The sequence below is a fragment of the Salmo salar genome, chromosome 16 (genome assembly GCF_965601325.2).
Source record: "Salmo salar chromosome 16, fSalSal1, whole genome shotgun sequence".
Taxonomy (NCBI): Eukaryota; Metazoa; Chordata; class Actinopteri; order Salmoniformes; family Salmonidae; genus Salmo; species Salmo salar.
Window position 1 is genome coordinate 85,432,501 of NC_138306.1, and position 18,394 is coordinate 85,450,894.

The 18,394-nt window shown below is 48.7% G+C and overlaps 1 protein-coding gene across 1 annotated transcript in view; it reads left to right on the forward strand.

The window, feature by feature from the left end:
- The window catches only part of LOC106575918 (cilia- and flagella-associated protein 47), a 102,116-nt gene that overhangs the window by 61,537 nt on the left and 22,185 nt on the right, over nt 1-18,394 (forward strand). The window contains 12 exon segments of the mRNA XM_082962431.1: nt 1,204-1,414; nt 1,565-1,673; nt 2,466-3,160; nt 3,968-4,109; nt 4,198-4,391; nt 5,384-5,479; nt 11,987-12,160; nt 12,234-12,345; nt 12,846-13,077; nt 13,225-13,373; nt 17,937-18,069; nt 18,209-18,320. Of these exon segments, the coding sequence (XP_082818557.1) occupies nt 1,204-1,414; nt 1,565-1,673; nt 2,466-3,160; nt 3,968-4,109; nt 4,198-4,391; nt 5,384-5,479; nt 11,987-12,160; nt 12,234-12,345; nt 12,846-13,077; nt 13,225-13,373; nt 17,937-18,069; nt 18,209-18,320 (2,359 nt within the window).

The window sequence follows — 18,394 nt, forward strand, 5'->3', positions numbered from 1 at the left end:
CCCTGTATTAACTTCATACCCTGTATTAACTTCATACCCTGTCTTAACTTCATACCCTGTCTTAACTTCATACCCTGTCTTAACTTCATACCCTGTATTAACTTCATACCCTGTGTTAACTTCATACCCTGTATTAACTTCATACCCTGTGTTAACTTCATACCCTGTGTTAACTTCATACCCTGTATTAACTTCATACCCTGTATTAACTTTATACCCTGTATTAACTTTATACCCTGTATTAACTTCATACCCTGTATTAACTTTATACCCTGTATTAACTTCATACCCTGTCTTAACTTTATACCCTGTCTTAACTTTATACCCTGTATTAACTTTATACCCTGTATTAACTTTATACCCTGTATTAACTTTATACCCTGTATTAACTTCATACCCTGTCTTAACTTTATACCCTGTATTAACTTTATACCCTGTATTAACTTCATACCCTGTATTAACTTTATACCCTGTATTAACTTTATACCCTGTATTAACTTTATACCCTGTATTAACTTTATACCCTGTATTAACTTTATACCCTGTATTAACTTCATACCCTGTATTAACTTTATACCCTGTATTAACTTTATACCCTGTATTAACTTTATACCCTGTATTAACTTTATACCCTGTATTAACTTTATACCCTGTATTAACTTTATACCCTGTATTAACTTTATACCCTGTATTAACTTTATACCCTGTATTAACTTCATACCCTGTCTTAACTTTATACCCTGTAACTCTTATGTCTGTGGAGTAACAACGTGATACACAGCAGTCCTACACAGATTGGAGAGAAAAGTGTGACCAATCCCCTCTCTTCTCCCCTCTCTCTCTCTCTCTCTCTCTCTATCTCTCTCTCTCCCTCCCCTCCCTCTCCATCTCTTCTCTCTCTCTCTCCCTCTCCCTCTCCCTCTCTTCTCCCTCTCTCTCTCCCTCTCTTCTCCCTCTCTCTCTCTCTCTCTTCTCCCTCTCTCTTTCTCTCTCTCTTTCTCTCAATTCAAGGGCTTTATTGGCATGGGAAATATATGTTAACATTGCCAAAGCAAGTGAAGTAGATAATAAACAATAGTGAAATAAACAATAAAATGAACAGTAAACACAGAAGTTCCAAAATAATAAAGACATTTCAAATGTCATATTATGTCTATATACAGTGTTATAAATATGTGCAAATAGTCTCTGTGTCTGTATCAGTCTCTCTACAGATAGGTTGAATGGTGGAACTGACTGTGGTGAGTGGGAGGACAGTGACCTTCACTGTGATCCTGCTGATGAGTGTGGTGTGACTGAGTTCTTCAGTCCTGTCAGGAGTCTGGCGGCTGGACAGACACAAACCATAGAGCTCCACTTCCTGCCCTTCCACCTGGGGAAAAGACACTGCTCCGTCCTGCTAGTCAGCCAGCAGGTAGACGGGGCCGGTGTGTGTGTGTGTGTGTGTGTGTGTGTGTGTGTGTGTGTGTGTGTGTGTGTGTGTGTGTGTGTGTGTGTGTGTGTGTGTTTAAATGTAACCTGGATAATGTGTGTTGTTGATTATAGGTGTGTTTTGTCTGTGTAGGTTGGTGAGCAGGTGTATCTAGTGGAGGGGACAGCAGATCTTCCCCTGCCCTCCCCTCTGACCACAAAGCCCAGTCCTAATGTAGTCCATGTTAGCAGCGCCACCTCTGGTGAGTACTGGTACTGAACACATCTGCAGAGTCATAATGACTGTACTGAGGCGGCAGGTTGCCTAGCTTTAATGAGCGTTGGGCCAGTAACCGAAAGGTCGGAGGTTCGAAACCCCGAGCTGACTACGTGAAAAATCTGTCCATGTGGTGCTGATCCCAGGCCTGTGTGTGTTTCCGTATGCCCTGTGTGTCTGCTAGCTGGTGCTGATCCCAGGCCTGTGTGTGTTTCCGTATGCCCTGTGTGTCTGCTAGATGGTGCTGATCCCAGGTCTGTGTGTGTTTCCGTATGCCCTGTGTGTCTGCTAGATGGTGCTGATCCCAGGTCTGTGTGTGTTTCCGTATGCCCTGTGTGTCTGCTAGATGGTGCTGATCCCAGGCCTGTGTGTGTTTCCGTATGCCCTGTGTGTCTGCTAGCTGGTGCTGATCCCAGGTCTGTGTGTGTTTCCGTATGCCCTGTGTGTCTGCTAGCTGGTGCTGATCCCAGGTCTGTGTGTGTTTCCGTATGCCCTGTGTGTCTGCTAGATGGTGCTGATCCCAGGTCTGTGTGTGTTTCCGTATGCCCTGTGTGTCTGCTAGATGGTGCTGATCCCAGGTCTGTGTGTGTTTCCGTATGCCCTGTGTGTCTGCTAGATGGTGCTGATCCCAGGTCTGTGTGTGTTTCCGTATGCCCTGTGTGTCTGCTAGATGGTGCTGATCCCAGGTCTGTGTGTGTTTCCGTATGCCCTGTGTGTCTGCTAGATGGTGCTGATCCCAGGTCTGTGTGTGTTTCCGTATGCCCTGTGTGTCTGCTAGCTGGTGCTGATCCCAGGTCTGTGTGTGTTTCCGTATGCCCTGTGTGTCTGCTAGATGGTGCTGATCCCAGGTCTGTGTGTGTTTCCGTATGCCCTGTGTGTCTGCTAGATGGTGCTGATCCCAGGTCTGTGTGTGTTTCCGTATGCCCTGTGTGTCTGCTAGATGGTGCTGATCCCAGGTCTGTGTGTGTTTCCGTATGCCCTGTGTGTCTGCTAGATGGTGCTGATCCCAGGTCTGCGGTGAACCTGCGTTGCGGCGTGGGCAGCACCCTGGATGAGGTGGTGTGTGTCCCCCTGGTTAACGGGCTGTGGGAGCGGGCGCTGGCCACCGTGGGGCAGCAGAGGATGAGCCCTGTGGAGAAGAAGAGGCGAAGCCTCACACACACTCTGAACAGCAGCACCGTCCGGGCCGGGGTGGCGGCCGCTGCCCTCACCTCCTCACAGGTAGACTGTAGACACACACACACTCCAGTCTTACCGTCTCTCTCCTCTCCTCCAGTCCCTCCTGGTCCAGTCCAGTCCAGTCTTACCTTCTCTCTCCTCTCCCCCTCTCCTCCAGTCCCTCCTGGTCCATGGTCCAGTCCAGTCTTACCGTCTCTCTCCTCTCCTCCAGTCCCTCCTGGTCCAGTCCAGTCCAGTCTTACCGTCTTTCTCCTCTCCTCCAGTCCCTCCTGGTCCAGTCCAGTCCAGTCTTACCTTCTCTCTCCTCTCCCCCTCTCCTCCAGTCCCTCCTGGTCCATGGTCCAGTCCAGTCTTACCTTCTCTCTCCTCTCCCCCTCTCCTCCAGTCCCTCCTGGTCCCTGGTCCAGTCCAGTCTTACCTTCTCTCCTCTCCCCCTCTCCTCCAGTCCCTCCTGGTCCATGGTCCAGTCCAGTCTTACCGTCTCTCTCCTCTCCTCCAGTCCCTCCTGGTCCCTGGTCCAGTCCAGTCTTACCTTCTCTCCTCTCCCCCTCTCCTCCAGTCCCTCCTGGTCCATGGTCCAGTCCAGTCTTACCGTCTCTGGACTGGACCAGGGACCAGGAGGGACTGGAGGAGAGGGGGTGGTCCAGTCCAGTCCAGTCTTACCGTCTCTCTCCTCTCCTCCAGTCCCTCCTGGTCCCTGGTCCAGTCCAGTCTTACCTTCTCTCTCCTCTCCCCCTCTCCTCCAGTCCCTCCTGGTCCAGTCCAGTCTTACCGTCTCTCTCCTCTCCTCCAGTCCCTCCTGGTCCATGGTCCAGTCCAGTCTTACCTTCTCTCTCCTCTCCCCCTCTCCTCCAGTCCCTCCTGGTCCCTGGTCCAGTCCAGTCTTACCTTCTCTCTCCTCTCCTCCAGTCCCTCCTGGTCCCTAGTCCAGTCCAGTCTTACCGTCTCTCTCCTCTCCTCCAGTCCCTCCTGGTCCATGGTCCAGTCCAGTCTTACCTTCTCTCTCCTCTCCCCCTCTCCTCCAGTCCCTCCTGGTCCATGGTCCAGTCCCTCCTGGTCCATTGTCCAGTCCAGTCTTACCGTCTCTCTCCTCTCCTCCAGTCCCTCCTGGTCTATGGTCCAGTCCAGTCCCAGGTGGTAGAGTACAGTGTGGAGGTTTCTCTACCGGAACACTTCCTCCTGCCTCATACCATCACTCTGCCTGTGGCCAGGGACGCACAGGTCACACAGGACAACCTCACAGGTACACACACACACACACACACACAACACACACACACACACACACACACACACACACACACTCCTATCCCCCTCCCCTCTCTGTCCAGACTCTGAGGTGGTGATGGTGCCACTGAGGTTCCATGCCCACGTGGCCGGTCGGTTCCGGTGCCAGCTGGTTCTGCAGTCGTGGCGTGACATCAGAGTCCACCTGCTGGAAGCCGTGGTTACCGCAGAGGGAGACCACGCCCAGCTAGAGTTCACCACGCCCGCTCACCTGTCTGTCACTCAGGACATCCCTCTGGTAGGTGGAGGAGGAGAGAGGGGAAGAGAGGGGAAGAAGGAGGAGGACGAAGAGAAGAGAGGGGAAGGAGTAGGAGGAGAGAGGAGGAGGAAGAGGTGAAGGAGGAGGAGGACGAGGTGGAGGAGGAGGAGAGATGGGAAGGAGAGAGGAGGAGGAGGAGGTGGAGGAGGAGGAGAGATGGGAAGGAGAGAAGAGGAGGAGGAGGAGGAGGAAGAGGTGGAGGTGGCAGGCTTTGTGCTCTGGAGTGGCTGAAGAGTTGTGTTGTGTGTGTTGGGTGTGTGTGTTGGGTGTGTGTGGGCTTGTATTACTATCCTCGTGGGTACTGTAAATCCCCAGAAGTCTCCACAAGGATAGTAAAACAAGGAAAATTCTCCCTCGTGGGGACATTTCCCAGGTCCACATGAGGACAAAGGCTAATTTAGGCTTTGGGGTTGGGTTTGGGTTTGGGTTAGGTTTAGAATTAGCATTAGGGTTAGGAGTTAGGGTTGGGGTTAGAATTAGCATTAGGGTTAGGAGTTAGGGTTGGTGTTAGAATTAACATTAGGGTTAGAATTAGGGTTAGGGTTAGGGTTAGAATTAGGGTTAGAATTAGCATTAGGGTTAGGGTTAGAATTAGGGTTAGGAGTTAGGGTTGGGGTTAGAATTCGGGTTAGGATTTACAGTTGGGGTTAGAATTAGCATTAGGGTTAGGGTTAGAATTAGGGTTAGGAGTTAGGGTTAGAATTAGGGTTAGGAGTTAGGGTTAGAATTAGGGTTAGGAGTTAGGGTTGGGGTTAGAATTAGCATTAGGGTTAGGGTTAGGGTTAGAATTAGCATTAGGGTTAGAATTAGCATTAGGGTTAGGAGTTAGGGTTGGGGTTAGAATTAGCATTAGGGTTAGGGTTAGAATTAGGGTTAGGAGTTAGGGTTAGAATTAGGGTTAGGGTTAGGGAAAATAGGATGTGTGTGTCTGCATGTGTGTGTTTGTCTCATCTTTCCTCTATTCTCTCCAGATCAATGAGAGCAGACAGGACTGGCGTCTGCGAGGCTTGGTTAGTGGCTGTGGCTTCTACGGCCTTCCTGTGGTATACATACGGGCCGGGGAGAAGGTCTGTTACCCCCTTACCTTTAGACCCACCACACAGAGCATCGTCACCGTAATACACTCATCCCCCTCCTCCTGCTCCGCCTACTCATCTTCCTCCTCTTCCGCCTCCTGCTTCCCTCTCTTCTCTCTGTCCTTCCTTACCCTCTCCCTTCACTTTTTGACAAGGAGAGAGAGAGAGAGGGAGAGATAGAGGGACAGGGAGAGGGAGAGAGATATAGAGAGAGTGGGGGAGATAGTTAGAGGGAGAGGGAGAGAGATATAGACAGAGTGGGGGAGATAGTTAGAGGGAGAGGGAGAGAGATATAGAGAGAGAGTGGGGGAGATAGTTAGATGGAGAGAGAGAGAGATATAGAGAGAGTGGGGGAGATAGTTAGAGGGAGAGAGATATAGAGAGAGTGGGGGAGATAGTTTGAGGAACAGGGAGAGGGAGAGAGATATATAGAGAGTGGGGGAGATAGTTTGAGGAACAGGGAGAGGGAGAGAGATATAGAGAGAGGGGGAGATAGTTAGAGGGACAGGGAGAGGGAGAGAGATATAGAGAGAGTGGGGGAGATAGTTAGAGAGACAGGGAGAGAGATGTAGAGAGAGTGGGGGAGATAGTTAGAGGGAGAGGGAGAGGGAGAGAGATATAGAGAGAGTGGGGGAGATAGTTAGAGGGACAGGGAGAGAGATATAGAGAGAGTGGGGGAGATAGTTAGAGGGAGAAGGAGAGGGAGAGAGATATAGAGAGAGTGGGGGAGATAGTTAGAGGGACAGGGAGAGGGAGAGATATATAGAGAGAGTGGGGGAGATAGTTAGAGGGAGAGAGATATAGAGAGAGTGGGGGAGATATAGAGAGAGTGGGGGAGATAGTTAGAGGGACAGGGAGAGGGAGAGAGATATAGAGAGAGTGGGGGAGATAGTTTGAGGAACAGGGAGAGGGAGAGAGATATAGAGAGAGTGGGGGAGATAGTTAGAGGGACAGGGAGAGGGAGAGAGATATAGAGAGAGTGGGGGAGATAGAGGGACAGGGAGAGGGAGAGAAATATAGAGAGAGTGGGGGAGATAGTTAGAGGGACAGGGAAAGGGAGAGAGATATAGAGAGAGTGGGGGAGATAGTTAGAGGGAGAGAGATATAGAGAGAGTGGGGGAGATAGTTAGAGGGAGAGAGATATAGAGAGAGTGGGGGAGATAGTTAGAGGGAGAGGGAGAGGGAGAGAGATATAGAGAGAGTGGGGGAGATAGTTTGAGGAACAGGGAGAGGGAGAGAGATATAGAGAGAGTGGGGGAGATAGTTAGAGAGACAGGGAGAGAGATATAGAGAGAGTGGGGGAGATAGTTAGAGGGAGAGGGAGAGGGAGAGAGATATAGAGAGAGTGGGGGAGATAGTTAGAGGGACAGGGAGAGAGATATAGAAAGAGTGGGGGAGATAGTTAGAGGGAGAAGGAGAGGGAGAGAGATATAGAGAGAGTGGGGGAGATAGTTGGAGGGACAGGGAGAGGGAGAGAGATATAGAGAGAGTGGGGGAGATAGTTAGAGGGAGAGAGATATAGAGAGAGTGGGGGAGATAGTTAGAGGGACAGGGAGAGGGAGAGAGATATAGAGAGAGTGGGGGAGATAGTTAGAGGGACAGGGAGAGGGAGAGAGATATAGAGAGAGTGGGGGAGATAGTTAGAGGGACAGGGAAAGGGAGAGAGATATAGAGAGAGTGGGGGAGATAGTTAGAGGGAGAGAGATATAGAGAGAGTGGGGGAGATAGTTAGAGGGAGAGAGATATAGAGAGAGTGGGGGAGATAGTTAGAGGGAGAGAGATATAGAGAGAGTGGGGGAGATAGAGGGACAGGGAGAGGGAGAGAGATATAGAGAGAGTGGGGGAGATAGAGGAACAGGGAGAGGGAGAGAGATATAGAGAGAGTGGGGGAGATAGAGGGACAGGGAGAGGGAGAGAGATATAGAGAGAGTGGGGGAGATAGTTAGAGAGACAGGGAGAGGGAGAGAGATATATAGAGAGTGGGGGAGATAGAGGGACAGGGAGAGGGAGAGAGATATAGAGAGAGTGGGGGAGATAGTTAGAGAGACAGGGAGAGGGAGAGAGATATAGAGAGAGTGGGGGAGATAGAGAGACAGGGAGAGGGAGAGAGATATAGAGAGAGTGGGGGAGATAGAGGGACAGGGAGAGGGAGGGAGATATAGAGAGAGTGGGGCAGAGGATTACCAGGATTAGCAGCAATACTACCTCCCTGCATGAAGGCGACTGAGGAGACAGGAATCCTCCTGGCCTGTTTTACCTCCATCCATTTGTCCTCGGTTCAGTTCCCACAGGTATTCCAGTCACATACTAAAAGTGGATCCACTTATCTGGGTATAAGGTCTGCTCAATGGCATATACAGTATGTTACCATGCTAACAGCTCCACTTGCTGTCAACTTGGTTGATATATCACTTTCCTGTCAGCTGTCTTTTTAAACCCCGTTGAGTCCAGGTAATGAGTGATGAATCATTGGACATTTATACTACACTTCTACCTTTTGTCTGTAGAAGGAGAGAGCCTATATCTGTGTCTATTGTTCCTTAGTTTGTGTATCTCGTCAACTGAGGTCAACTGAGGTAGAGTGGACAGTTGATAGCTTTAGAGTTGAGTTGTTTTGTTCACAGTCTGGATTGATACATGACACAGCATCTCTTTCTATCTCTCTCTCTCTCTCTCTCTCTCTCTCTCTCTCTCTCTCTCTCTCTCTCTCTCTATATACTATATATATATATATATATATATATATATATATCGCTCTCTCTCTATCTATCACGCACTCTCTCTGTCTATATCTCTCTATCTCTCTCTTTCTCCCTCTCCCCCACCCCCCTCTCTGTCTCTCACCCTCTCTCTCTCCCTCTCCCCCTCTCTCTCTCTCTCTCTCTCCCTCCCCCCCTCGCTCTCTCTCTGCCTCTCACTCTCTCTTTCCCTCTCCCCTCTCTATCTATCTCTCTCTTTCCCCCCACCTCTCTGTCTCTCTCTCTTTCTCTCTTTCTCTATCTGTCTGGAAGGCCTGATAAGCCCATTATAAAGCAGTCTCTCTTTGTTTCTGAACCCCTGGAAACAGTCAAAAGAAATAGGACCTTATTTGATGGGTCTGTGACAGTCTACATATGTAGGTGTTTCTGTCTGTCCTCGTGGGTGGGTCTGTGACAGTCTACATATGTAGGTGTTTCTGTCTATCCTCGTGGGTGGGTCTGTGACAGTCTACATATGTAGGTGTTTCTGTCTATCCCCGTGGGTGGGTCTGTGACAGTCTACATATGTAGGTGTTTCTGTCTATCCTCGTGGGTGGGTCTGTGACAGTCTACATATGTAGGTGTTTCTGTCTATCCTCGTGGGTGGGTCTGTGACAGTCTACATATGTAGGTGTTTCTGTCTATCCTCGTGGGTGGGTCTGTGACAGTCTACATATGTAGGTGTTTCTGTCTGTCCTCGTGGGTGGGTCTGTGACAGTCTACATATGTAGGTGTTTCTGTCTATCCCCGTGGGTGGGTCTGTGACAGTCTACATATGTAGGTGTTTCTGTCTATCCTCGTGGGTGGGTCTGTGACAGTCTACATATGTAGGTGTTTCTGTCTATCCCCGTGGGTGGGTCTGTGACAGTCTACATATGTAGGTGTTTCTGTCTATCCCCGTGGGTGGGTCTGTGACAGTCTACATATGTAGGTGTTTCTGTCTATCCCCGTGGGTGGGTCTGTGACAGTCTACATATGTAGGTGTTTCTGTCTATCCCCGTGGGTGGGTCTGTGACAGTCTACATATGTAGGTGTTTCTGTCTATCCCCGTGGGTGGGTCTGTGACAGTCTACATATGTAGGTGTTTCTGTCTGTCCTCGTGGGTGGGTCTGTGACAGTCTACATATGTAGGTGTTTCTGTCTATCCTCGTGGGTGGGTCTGTGACAGTCTACATATGTAGGTGTTTCTGTCTATCCCCGTGGGTGGGTCTGTGACAGTCTACATATGTAGGTGTTTCTGTCTATCCTCGTGGGTGGGTCTGTGACAGTCTACATATGTAGGTGTTTCTGTCTATCCTCGTGGGTGGGTCTGTGACAGTCTACATATGTAGGTGTTTCTGTCTATCCTCGTGGGTGGGTCTGTGACAGTCTACATATGTAGGTGTTTCTGTCTATCCTCGTGGGTGGGTCTGTGACAGTCTACATATGTAGGTGTTTCTGTCTATCCTCGTGGGTGGGTCTGTGACAGTCTACATATGTAGGTGTTTCTGTCTGTCCTCGTGGGTGGGTCTGTGACAGTCTACATATGTAGGTGTTTCTGTCTGTCCTCGTGGGTGGGTCTGTGACAGTCTACATATGTAGGTGTTTCTGTCTGTCCTCGTGGGTGGGTCTGTGACAGTCTACATATGTAGGTGTTTCTGTCTGTCCTCGTGGGTGGGTCTGTGACAGTCTACATATGTAGGTGTTTCTGTCTATCCCCGTGGGTGGGTCTGTGACAGTCTACATATGTAGGTGTTTCTGTCTATCCTCGTGGGTGGGTCTGTGACAGTCTACATATGTAGGTGTTTCTGTCTATCCCCGTGGGTGGGTCTGTGACAGTCTACATATGTAGGTGTTTCTGTCTATCCCCGTGGGTGGGTCTGTGACAGTCTACATATGTAGGTGTTTCTGTCTATCCCCGTGGGTGGGTCTGTGACAGTCTACATATGTAGGTGTTTCTGTCTATCCCCGTGGGTGGGTCTGTGACAGTCTACATATGTAGGTGTTTCTGTCTGTCCCCGTGGGTGGGTCTGTGACAGTCTACATATGTAGGTGTTTCTGTCTGTCCTCGTGGGTGGGTCTGTGACAGTCTACATATGTAGGTGTTTCTGTCTATCCTCGTGGGTGGGTCTGTGACAGTCTACATATGTAGGTGTTTCTGTCTATCCCCGTGGGTGGGTCTGTGACAGTCTACATATGTAGGTGTTTCTGTCTATCCTCGTGGGTGGGTCTGTGACAGTCTACATATGTAGGTGTTTCTGTCTATCCTCGTGGGTGGGTCTGTGACAGTCTACATATGTAGGTGTTTCTGTCTATCCTCGTGGGTGGGTCTGTGACAGTCTACATATGTAGGTGTTTCTGTCTATCCTCGTGGGTGGGTCTGTGACAGTCTACATATGTAGGTGTTTCTGTCTATCCTCGTGGGTGGGTCTGTGACAGTCTACATATGTAGGTGTTTCTGTCTATCCTCGTGGGTGGGTCTGTGACAGTCTACATATGTAGGTGTTTCTGTCTATCCCCGTGGGTGGGTCTGTGACAGTCTACATATGTAGGTGTTTCTGTCTATCCCCGTGGGTGGGTCTGTGACAGTCTACATATGTAGGTGTTTCTGTCTATCCCCGTGGGTGGGTCTGTGACAGTCTACATATGTAGGTGTTTCTGTCTATCCCCGTGGGTGGGTCTGTGACAGTCTACATATGTAGGTGTTTCTGTCTATCCCCGTGGGTGGGTCTGTGACAGTCTACATATGTAGGTGTTTCTGTCTGTCCCCGTGGGTGGGTCTGTGACAGTCTACATATGTAGGTGTTTCTGTCTGTCCCCGTGGGTGGGTCTGTGACAGTCTACATATGTAGGTGTTTCTGTCTATCCCCGTGGGTGGGTCTGTGACAGTCTACATATGTAGGTGTTTCTGTCTGTCCTCGTGGGTGGGTCTGTGACAGTCTACATATGTAGGTGTTTCTGTCTATCCTCGTGGGTGGGTCTGTGACAGTCTACATATGTAGGTGTTTCTGTCTATCCTCGTGGGTGGGTCTGTGACAGTCTACATATGTAGGTGTTTCTGTCTATCCTCGTGGGTGGGTCTGTGACAGTCTACATATGTAGGTGTTTCTGTCTATCCCCGTGGGTGGGTCTGTGACAGTCTACATATGTAGGTGTTTCTGTCTATCCTCGTGGGTGGGTCTGTGACAGTCTACATATGTAGGTGTTTCTGTCTATCCTCGTGGGTGGGTCTGTGACAGTCTACATATGTAGGTGTTTCTGTCTATCCTCGTGGGTGGGTCTGTGACAGTCTACATATGTAGGTGTTTCTGTCTATCCTCGTGGGTGGGTCTGTGACAGTCTACATATGTAGGTGTTTCTGTCTATCCCCGTGGGTGAGTCTGTGACAGTCTACATATGTAGGTGTTTCTGTCTATCCTCGTGGGTGGGTCTGTGACAGTCTACATATGTAGGTGTTTCTGTCTGTCCTCGTGGGTGGGTCTGTGACAGTCTACATATGTAGGTGTTTCTGTCTATCCCCGTGGGTGGGTCTGTGACAGTCTACATATGTAGGTGTTTCTGTCTATCCTCGTGGGTGTGTCTGTGACAGTCTACATATGTAGGTGTTTCTGTCTGTCCTCGTGGGTGGGTCTGTGCCTTTGGGGCATCTTTGTGAATCTGTCTTTACTTTGTGTGTGTGTGTGTGTGTGTGTGTGTGTGTGTGTGTGTGTGTGTGTGTGTGTGTGTGTGTGTGTGTGTGTGTGTGTGTGTGTGTGTGTGTGTGTGTGTGTGTGTGTTTTAGGGCAGGCTGTCCTTGCTGAATGACACAGATTGGACAGAGCACAGCTTCACCCTGAGAGGGGTGGGGGAGCGCGCCCTACCCCTGGACCACGTGGTGCTACACTGCTCTGTCAGACAGGTCACACACAGCACCCTGCAGGTCCCCAACTACAGCCAGCACCCCCTCACCTGTCAGGTAGATAGATACACTATTACTATACTACTACTACACATACAGTTGCTGATTGTCTTTGTGCTGCTGGTTGTAGGTGGTATCAGACCTCTCCATCGTCAGTGGACCGCCCACCTTGGACATCAAACCAGGTCACACCGTCCCCTACACCGTGTCTGTGTCACCATGGAAACGAGGGAAACATACAGGTACTTCTTTCTCTCGCTCTCTCTCTCTCTCTCACTCTCTCTTGCTCTATCTCCCTCTCTCTTGCTCTCTCTCCCTCTCTCTTGCTCTCTCTCCCTCTCTCCCTCTCTCTCTCTGTCTCTCTCTCTCTGTCTCCCTCTCTCTGTCTCTCTCTCTCCCTCTCTCTTGCTCTCTCTCCCTCTCTCTCTCTGTCTCCCTCTCTCTGTCTCCCTCTCTCTGTCTCCCTCTCTCTCCCTCTCTCTCTCTCTCAGTCTCTCTCTCTCTCCCTCTCTCTGTCTCTCTCTGTCTCTCTACCTCTCTCTCCCTCTATCTCTCTCTCTCTTTCTCTCTGTCTCTCTCTCCCTCTCTCTTTCTCTCTCTGTCTCTCTCGCTCACTCTCTGTCTCTCTCTCGCTCTCTCTCTCTTTCTCTTTGTTTGTGAGGTCACTACACACACTGCAGTGATAATGTGAATGTCAAGGAGGACAACAGTCTATATTTTCCTCTCCTGTATTGTCTCTCAGGGTCCGTGTCGTTCCTAGCCGTGGAGAGTGAGACAGGAACAGGGAATCAGTCCAGGCAATATGAGGTGTGGTTCTCTATAGAGGTCATATTTGAAACTGCTCCTCCCCTGAAGGTGCTGGCTGTGCACTGTGCTGTTCAGGTGAGGCCCACTTTACACCATCCTCTACAACGTCACTGTGTCTTCATCTGCACCAATGAAAAAGATCAAATATGCACATCCAACTGGTTGCCGTAGAGAAGTGATATAAAGGAATGAGTAATGCGTTGACCTAATCATTGTGATGAACGTTTTAGTGGGGAAAAAACGCTGTCTGTCTAGACTAGAGTTTTATAGCTTTGTTATTCTCAGAGCTCTGTTTCCGTGGAGATCCCCCTTAGTAACCTGGAGGTGGAGCCGCTTGAGCTGTGGGTGTGTCTGGAGGGAGAGGACCTGAGTGGAGACACCCGGGTGTGTGTCCCTCCCCAGAGCCGTCTCAACTACACAGTCACCTTCTCTCCTGTTATAGTAGGGGAAGAGAACAGACCAGGTAAGAGACAGACACCTTCTCTCCTGTTATAGTAGGGGAAGAGAACAGACAGGTAAGAGACAGACACCTTCTCTCCTGTTATAGTAGGGAAGAGAACAGACAGGTAAGAGACAGACACCTTCTCTCCTGTTATAGTAGGGAAGAGAACAGACAGGTAAGAGACAGACAGGTAAGAGACAGACAGACACATTCTCTCCTGTTATAGTAGGGAAGAGACAGACAGGTAAGAGACAGACAGACACATTCTCTCCTGTTATAGTAGGGAAGAGACAGACAGGTAAGAGACAGACAGACACATTCTCTCCTGTTATAGTAGGGAAGAGAACAGACAGGTAAGAGACAGACACCTTCTCTCCTGTTATAACAGGGAAGAGACAGACAGGTAAGAGACAGACACCTTCTCTCCTGTTATAGTAGGGAAGAGAACAGACAGGTAAGAGACAGACACATTCTCTCCTGTTATAACAGGTAAGAGACAGACAGGTAAGAGACAGACACATTCTCTCCTGTTATAGTAGGGAAGAGACAGACAGGTAAGAGACAGACACATTCTCTCCTGTTATAACAGGGAAGAGACAGACAGGTAAGAGACAGACAGACACATTCTCTCCTGTTATAGTAGGGAAGAGAACAGACAGGTAAGAGACAGACACCTTCTCTCCTGTTATAGTAGGGAAGAGACAGACAGGTAAGAGACAGACACATTCTCTCCTGTTATAACAGGGAAGAGACAGACAGGTAAGAGACAGACAGACACATTCTCTCCTGTTATAGTAGGGAAGAGAACAGACAGGTAAGAGACAGACACATTCTCTCCTGTTATAGTACAGGGAAGAGAACAGACAGGTAAGAGACAGACACCATTCTCTCCTGTTATAGTGAGGGAAGAGAACAGACAGGTAAGAGACAGACACCATTCTCTCCTGTTATAACAGGGAAGAGACAGACAGGTAAGAGACAGACAGACACATTCTCTCCTGTTATAGTAGGGAAGAGACAGACAGGTAAGAGACAGACAGACACATTCTCTCCTGTTATAGTAGGGAAGAGAACAGACAGGTAAGAGACAGACACCTTCTCTCCTGTTATAGTAGGGAAGAGACAGACAGGTAAGAGACAGACACATTCTCTCCTGTTATAGTAGGGAAGAGACAGACAGGTAAGAGACAGACACATTCTCTCCTGTTATAACAGGGAAGAGACAGACAGGTAAGAGACAGACACCTTCTCTCCTGTTATAGTAGGGAAGAGACAGACAGGTAAGAGACAGACAGACACATTCTCTCCTGTTATAGTAGGGAAGAGAACAGACAGGTAAGACACAGACACCTTCTCTCCTGTTATAGTAGGGAAGAGACAGACAGGTAAGAGACAGACAGACACATTCTCTCCTGTTATAACAGGGAAGAGACAGACAGGTAAGACACAGACACCTTCTCTCCTGTTATAGTAGGGAAGAGACAGACAGGTAAGAGACAGACACCTTCTCTCCTGTTATAACAGGGAAGAGACAGATAGGGAAGAGACAGACAGGGAAGAGACAGACAGGTAAGAGACAGACACCTTGACTGTACTGGAAAGACTTCAGGGCCTGTATTCACTAAGCATCTGAGAGTAGGAGAGCTGATCTAGGATCTGGTCCTCTCTAGTATTCACTATGATCTAAAAGGCTAACCTGATCCCAGATCAGCACTAGGATCTGGTCCTCTCTAGTATTCATTATGATCTAAAAGGCTAACCTGATCCCAGATCAGCACTAGGATCTGGTCCTCTCTAGTATTCATTATGATCTAAAAGGCTAACCTGATCCCAGATCAGCACTAGGATCTGGTCCTCTCTAGTATTCATTATGATCTAAAAGGCTAACCTGATCCCAGATCAGCACTAGGATCTGGTCCTCTCTAGTATTCATTATGATCTAAAAGGCTAACCTGATCCCAGATCAGCACTAGGATCTGGTCCTCTCTAGTATTCATTATGATCTAAAAGGCTAACCTGATCCCAGATCAGCACTAGGATCTGGTCCTCTCTAGTATTCATTATGATCTAAAAGGCTAACCTGATCCCAGATCAGCACTAGGATCTGGTCCTCTCTAGTATTCATTATGATCTAAAAGGCTAACCAGATCCTAGATCAGCTCTCCTACTCTCATATACACTGCTCAAAAAAATAAAGGGAACACTTAAACAACACAATGTAACTCCAAGTCAATCACACTTCTGTGAAATCAAACTGTCCACTTAGGAAGCAACACTGATTGACAATACATTTCACATGCTGTTGTGCAAATGGAATAGACAACAGGTGGAAATTATAGGCAATTAGCAAGACACCCCCAATAAAGGAGTTGTTCTGCAGGTGGTGACCACAGACCACTTCTCAGTTCCTATGCTTCCTGGCTGATGTTTTGGTCACTTTTGAATGCTGGCGGTGCTTTCACTCTAGTGGTAGCATGAGACGGAGTCTACAACCCACACAAGTGGCTCAGGTAGTGCAGCTCATCCAGGATGGCACATCAATGCGAGCTGTGGCAAGAAGGTTTGCTGTGTCTGTCAGCGTAGTGTCCAGAGCATGGAGGCGCTACCAGGAGACAGGCCAGTACATCAGGAGACGTGGAGGAGGCCGAAGGAGGGCAACAACCCAGCAGCAGGACCGCTACCTCCGCCTTTGTGCAAGGAGGAGCAGGAGAAGCACTGCCAGAGCCCTGCAAAATTTTTTACATTTACATTTTAGTCATTTAGCAGACGCTCTTATCCAGAGCGACTTACAGTAGTGAATGCATACATTTCTTTTTTTTTTTTTTTTTGTGCTGGCCCCCCGTGGGAAACGAACCCACAACCCTGGCGTTGCACACACCATGCTCTACCAACTGAGCTACAGGGAAGGCCACAAATGTGCATGTGTCTGCTCAAACGGTCAGAAACAGACTCCATGAGGGTGGTATGAGGGCCCGACGTCCACAGGTGGGGGTTGTGCTTACAGCCCAACACCGTGCAGGACGTTTGGCATTTGCCAGAGAACACCAAGATTGGCAAATTCGCCACTGGCACCCTGTGCTCTTCACAGATGAAAGCCGGTTCACACTGAGCACGTGACAGACGTGACAGAGTCTGGAGACGCCGTGGAGAACGTTCTGCTGCCTGCAACATCCTCCAGCATGACCGGTTTGGCGGTGGGTCAGTCATGGTGTGGGGTGGCATTTCTTTGGGGGGCCGCACAGCCCTCCATGTGCTCGCCAGAGGTAGCCTGACTGCCATTAGGTACCGAGATGAGATCCTCAGACCCCTTGTGAAACCATATGCTGGTGCGGTTGGCCCTGGGTTCCTCCTAATGCAAGACAATGCTAGACCTCATGTGGCTGGAGTGTGTCAGCAGTTCCTGCAAGAGGAAGGTATTGATGCTATGGACTGGCCCGCCCGTTCCCCAGACCTGAATCCAATTGAGCACATCTGGGATATCATGTCTCGCTCCATCCACCAACGCCACGTTGCACCACAGACTGTCCAGGAGTTGGCGGATGCTTTAGTCCAGGTCTGGGAGGAGATCCCTCAGGAGACCATCCGCCACCTCATCAGGAGCATGCCCAGGCGTTGTAGGGAGGTCATACAGGCACGTGGAGGCCACACACACTACTGAGTCTCATTTTGACTTGTTTTAAGGACATTACATCAAAGTTGGATCAGCCTGTAGTGTGGTTTTCCACTTTAATTTTGAGTGTGACTCCAAATCCAGACCTCCATGGGTTGATAAATTGGATTTCCATTGATTATTTTTGTGTGATTTTGTTGTCAGCACATTCAACTATGTAAAGAAAAAAGTATTTAATAAGATTATTTCTTTCATTCAGATCTAGGATGTGTTGTTTAAGTGTTCCCTTTATTTTTTTGAGCAGTATATTTTGTGAATATGGGCATTGATCTCTGTCATGTTATCTCAACCTTATTGTACTGGACACTGTGTCATTGGGAATCAGGTCAAATGAACGATTGGATGTAAATAAATAATACACTTTATTGATCCTCTGAGGGATTTGTTGATTGTTACTAATGGCAACAAATAGAACATAGTAGTGGTAGCAGTTGATGTTTTTCTTCAATGACACAAAACCCCAAAGCAAATCAGGAGGAGAAAAATCGATTTATTTGAGAAGGACAAATCATAGATGTTATGCTGGGAGGTAGATGTTCAGTCTCCCCTGTCCTCAGCTTTTCTCCACAGAACAAAGAAACAGGATGCCACGTATAACCCCCCCACCCTAGCTTGGGGTTGACCAATCAGAAGTCCTTGCAGTACAACTGGAATGGCCAAATAACAAGTATCCTGCTCCAGACTCAATATACAGAACGTAGCACACGTAGCTCTGAGTTCAGGACTGACATTCCACAGAGCTGTTGAACTGAAAACCAACTCCTATTTACATTGACAATTCCCTATTGACCATTAGTACTCTATTTAGTTTTTAGTACGCTCGTCCTCTCATCCTCTGCGTTGTGTATTTATCTTCAAAATATTCTTATAATAGCTTTTATCAAACACACACAAATAAAAGGAGTGTGTGTGATTGTGTATGATGGTGTTCTCTGTTAGTGTGGTCTTCCAGTCGGAGCTGGTGGGAGAGTTCTGGTACCAGCTGGACCTGCTGGCCCAACCTCCTGTCCTCACCACCTTACCACAGAGCAGCTGTGAACTGGGGAAGTATGTACACACACACACACACACACACACACACACACACACACACACACACACACACACACACACACACACACACACACACACACACACACACACACACACACAGACATAACCCCACCTAAACTATTTGTTTTCTCAGGTGGACCAGGCTGTACATCCCACTGGTCAACCCCACAGACGAGACACTGGAGCTGGGCACGGTCAACAGCAACCCTCGCAACTTCACCCTGGAGCTGGACACCAGCAGACCAGTTAGTACACACATATACACACACACACATCATGTGTGTCCCTTTCTATTCCGTAAAAAATATATTAATATATA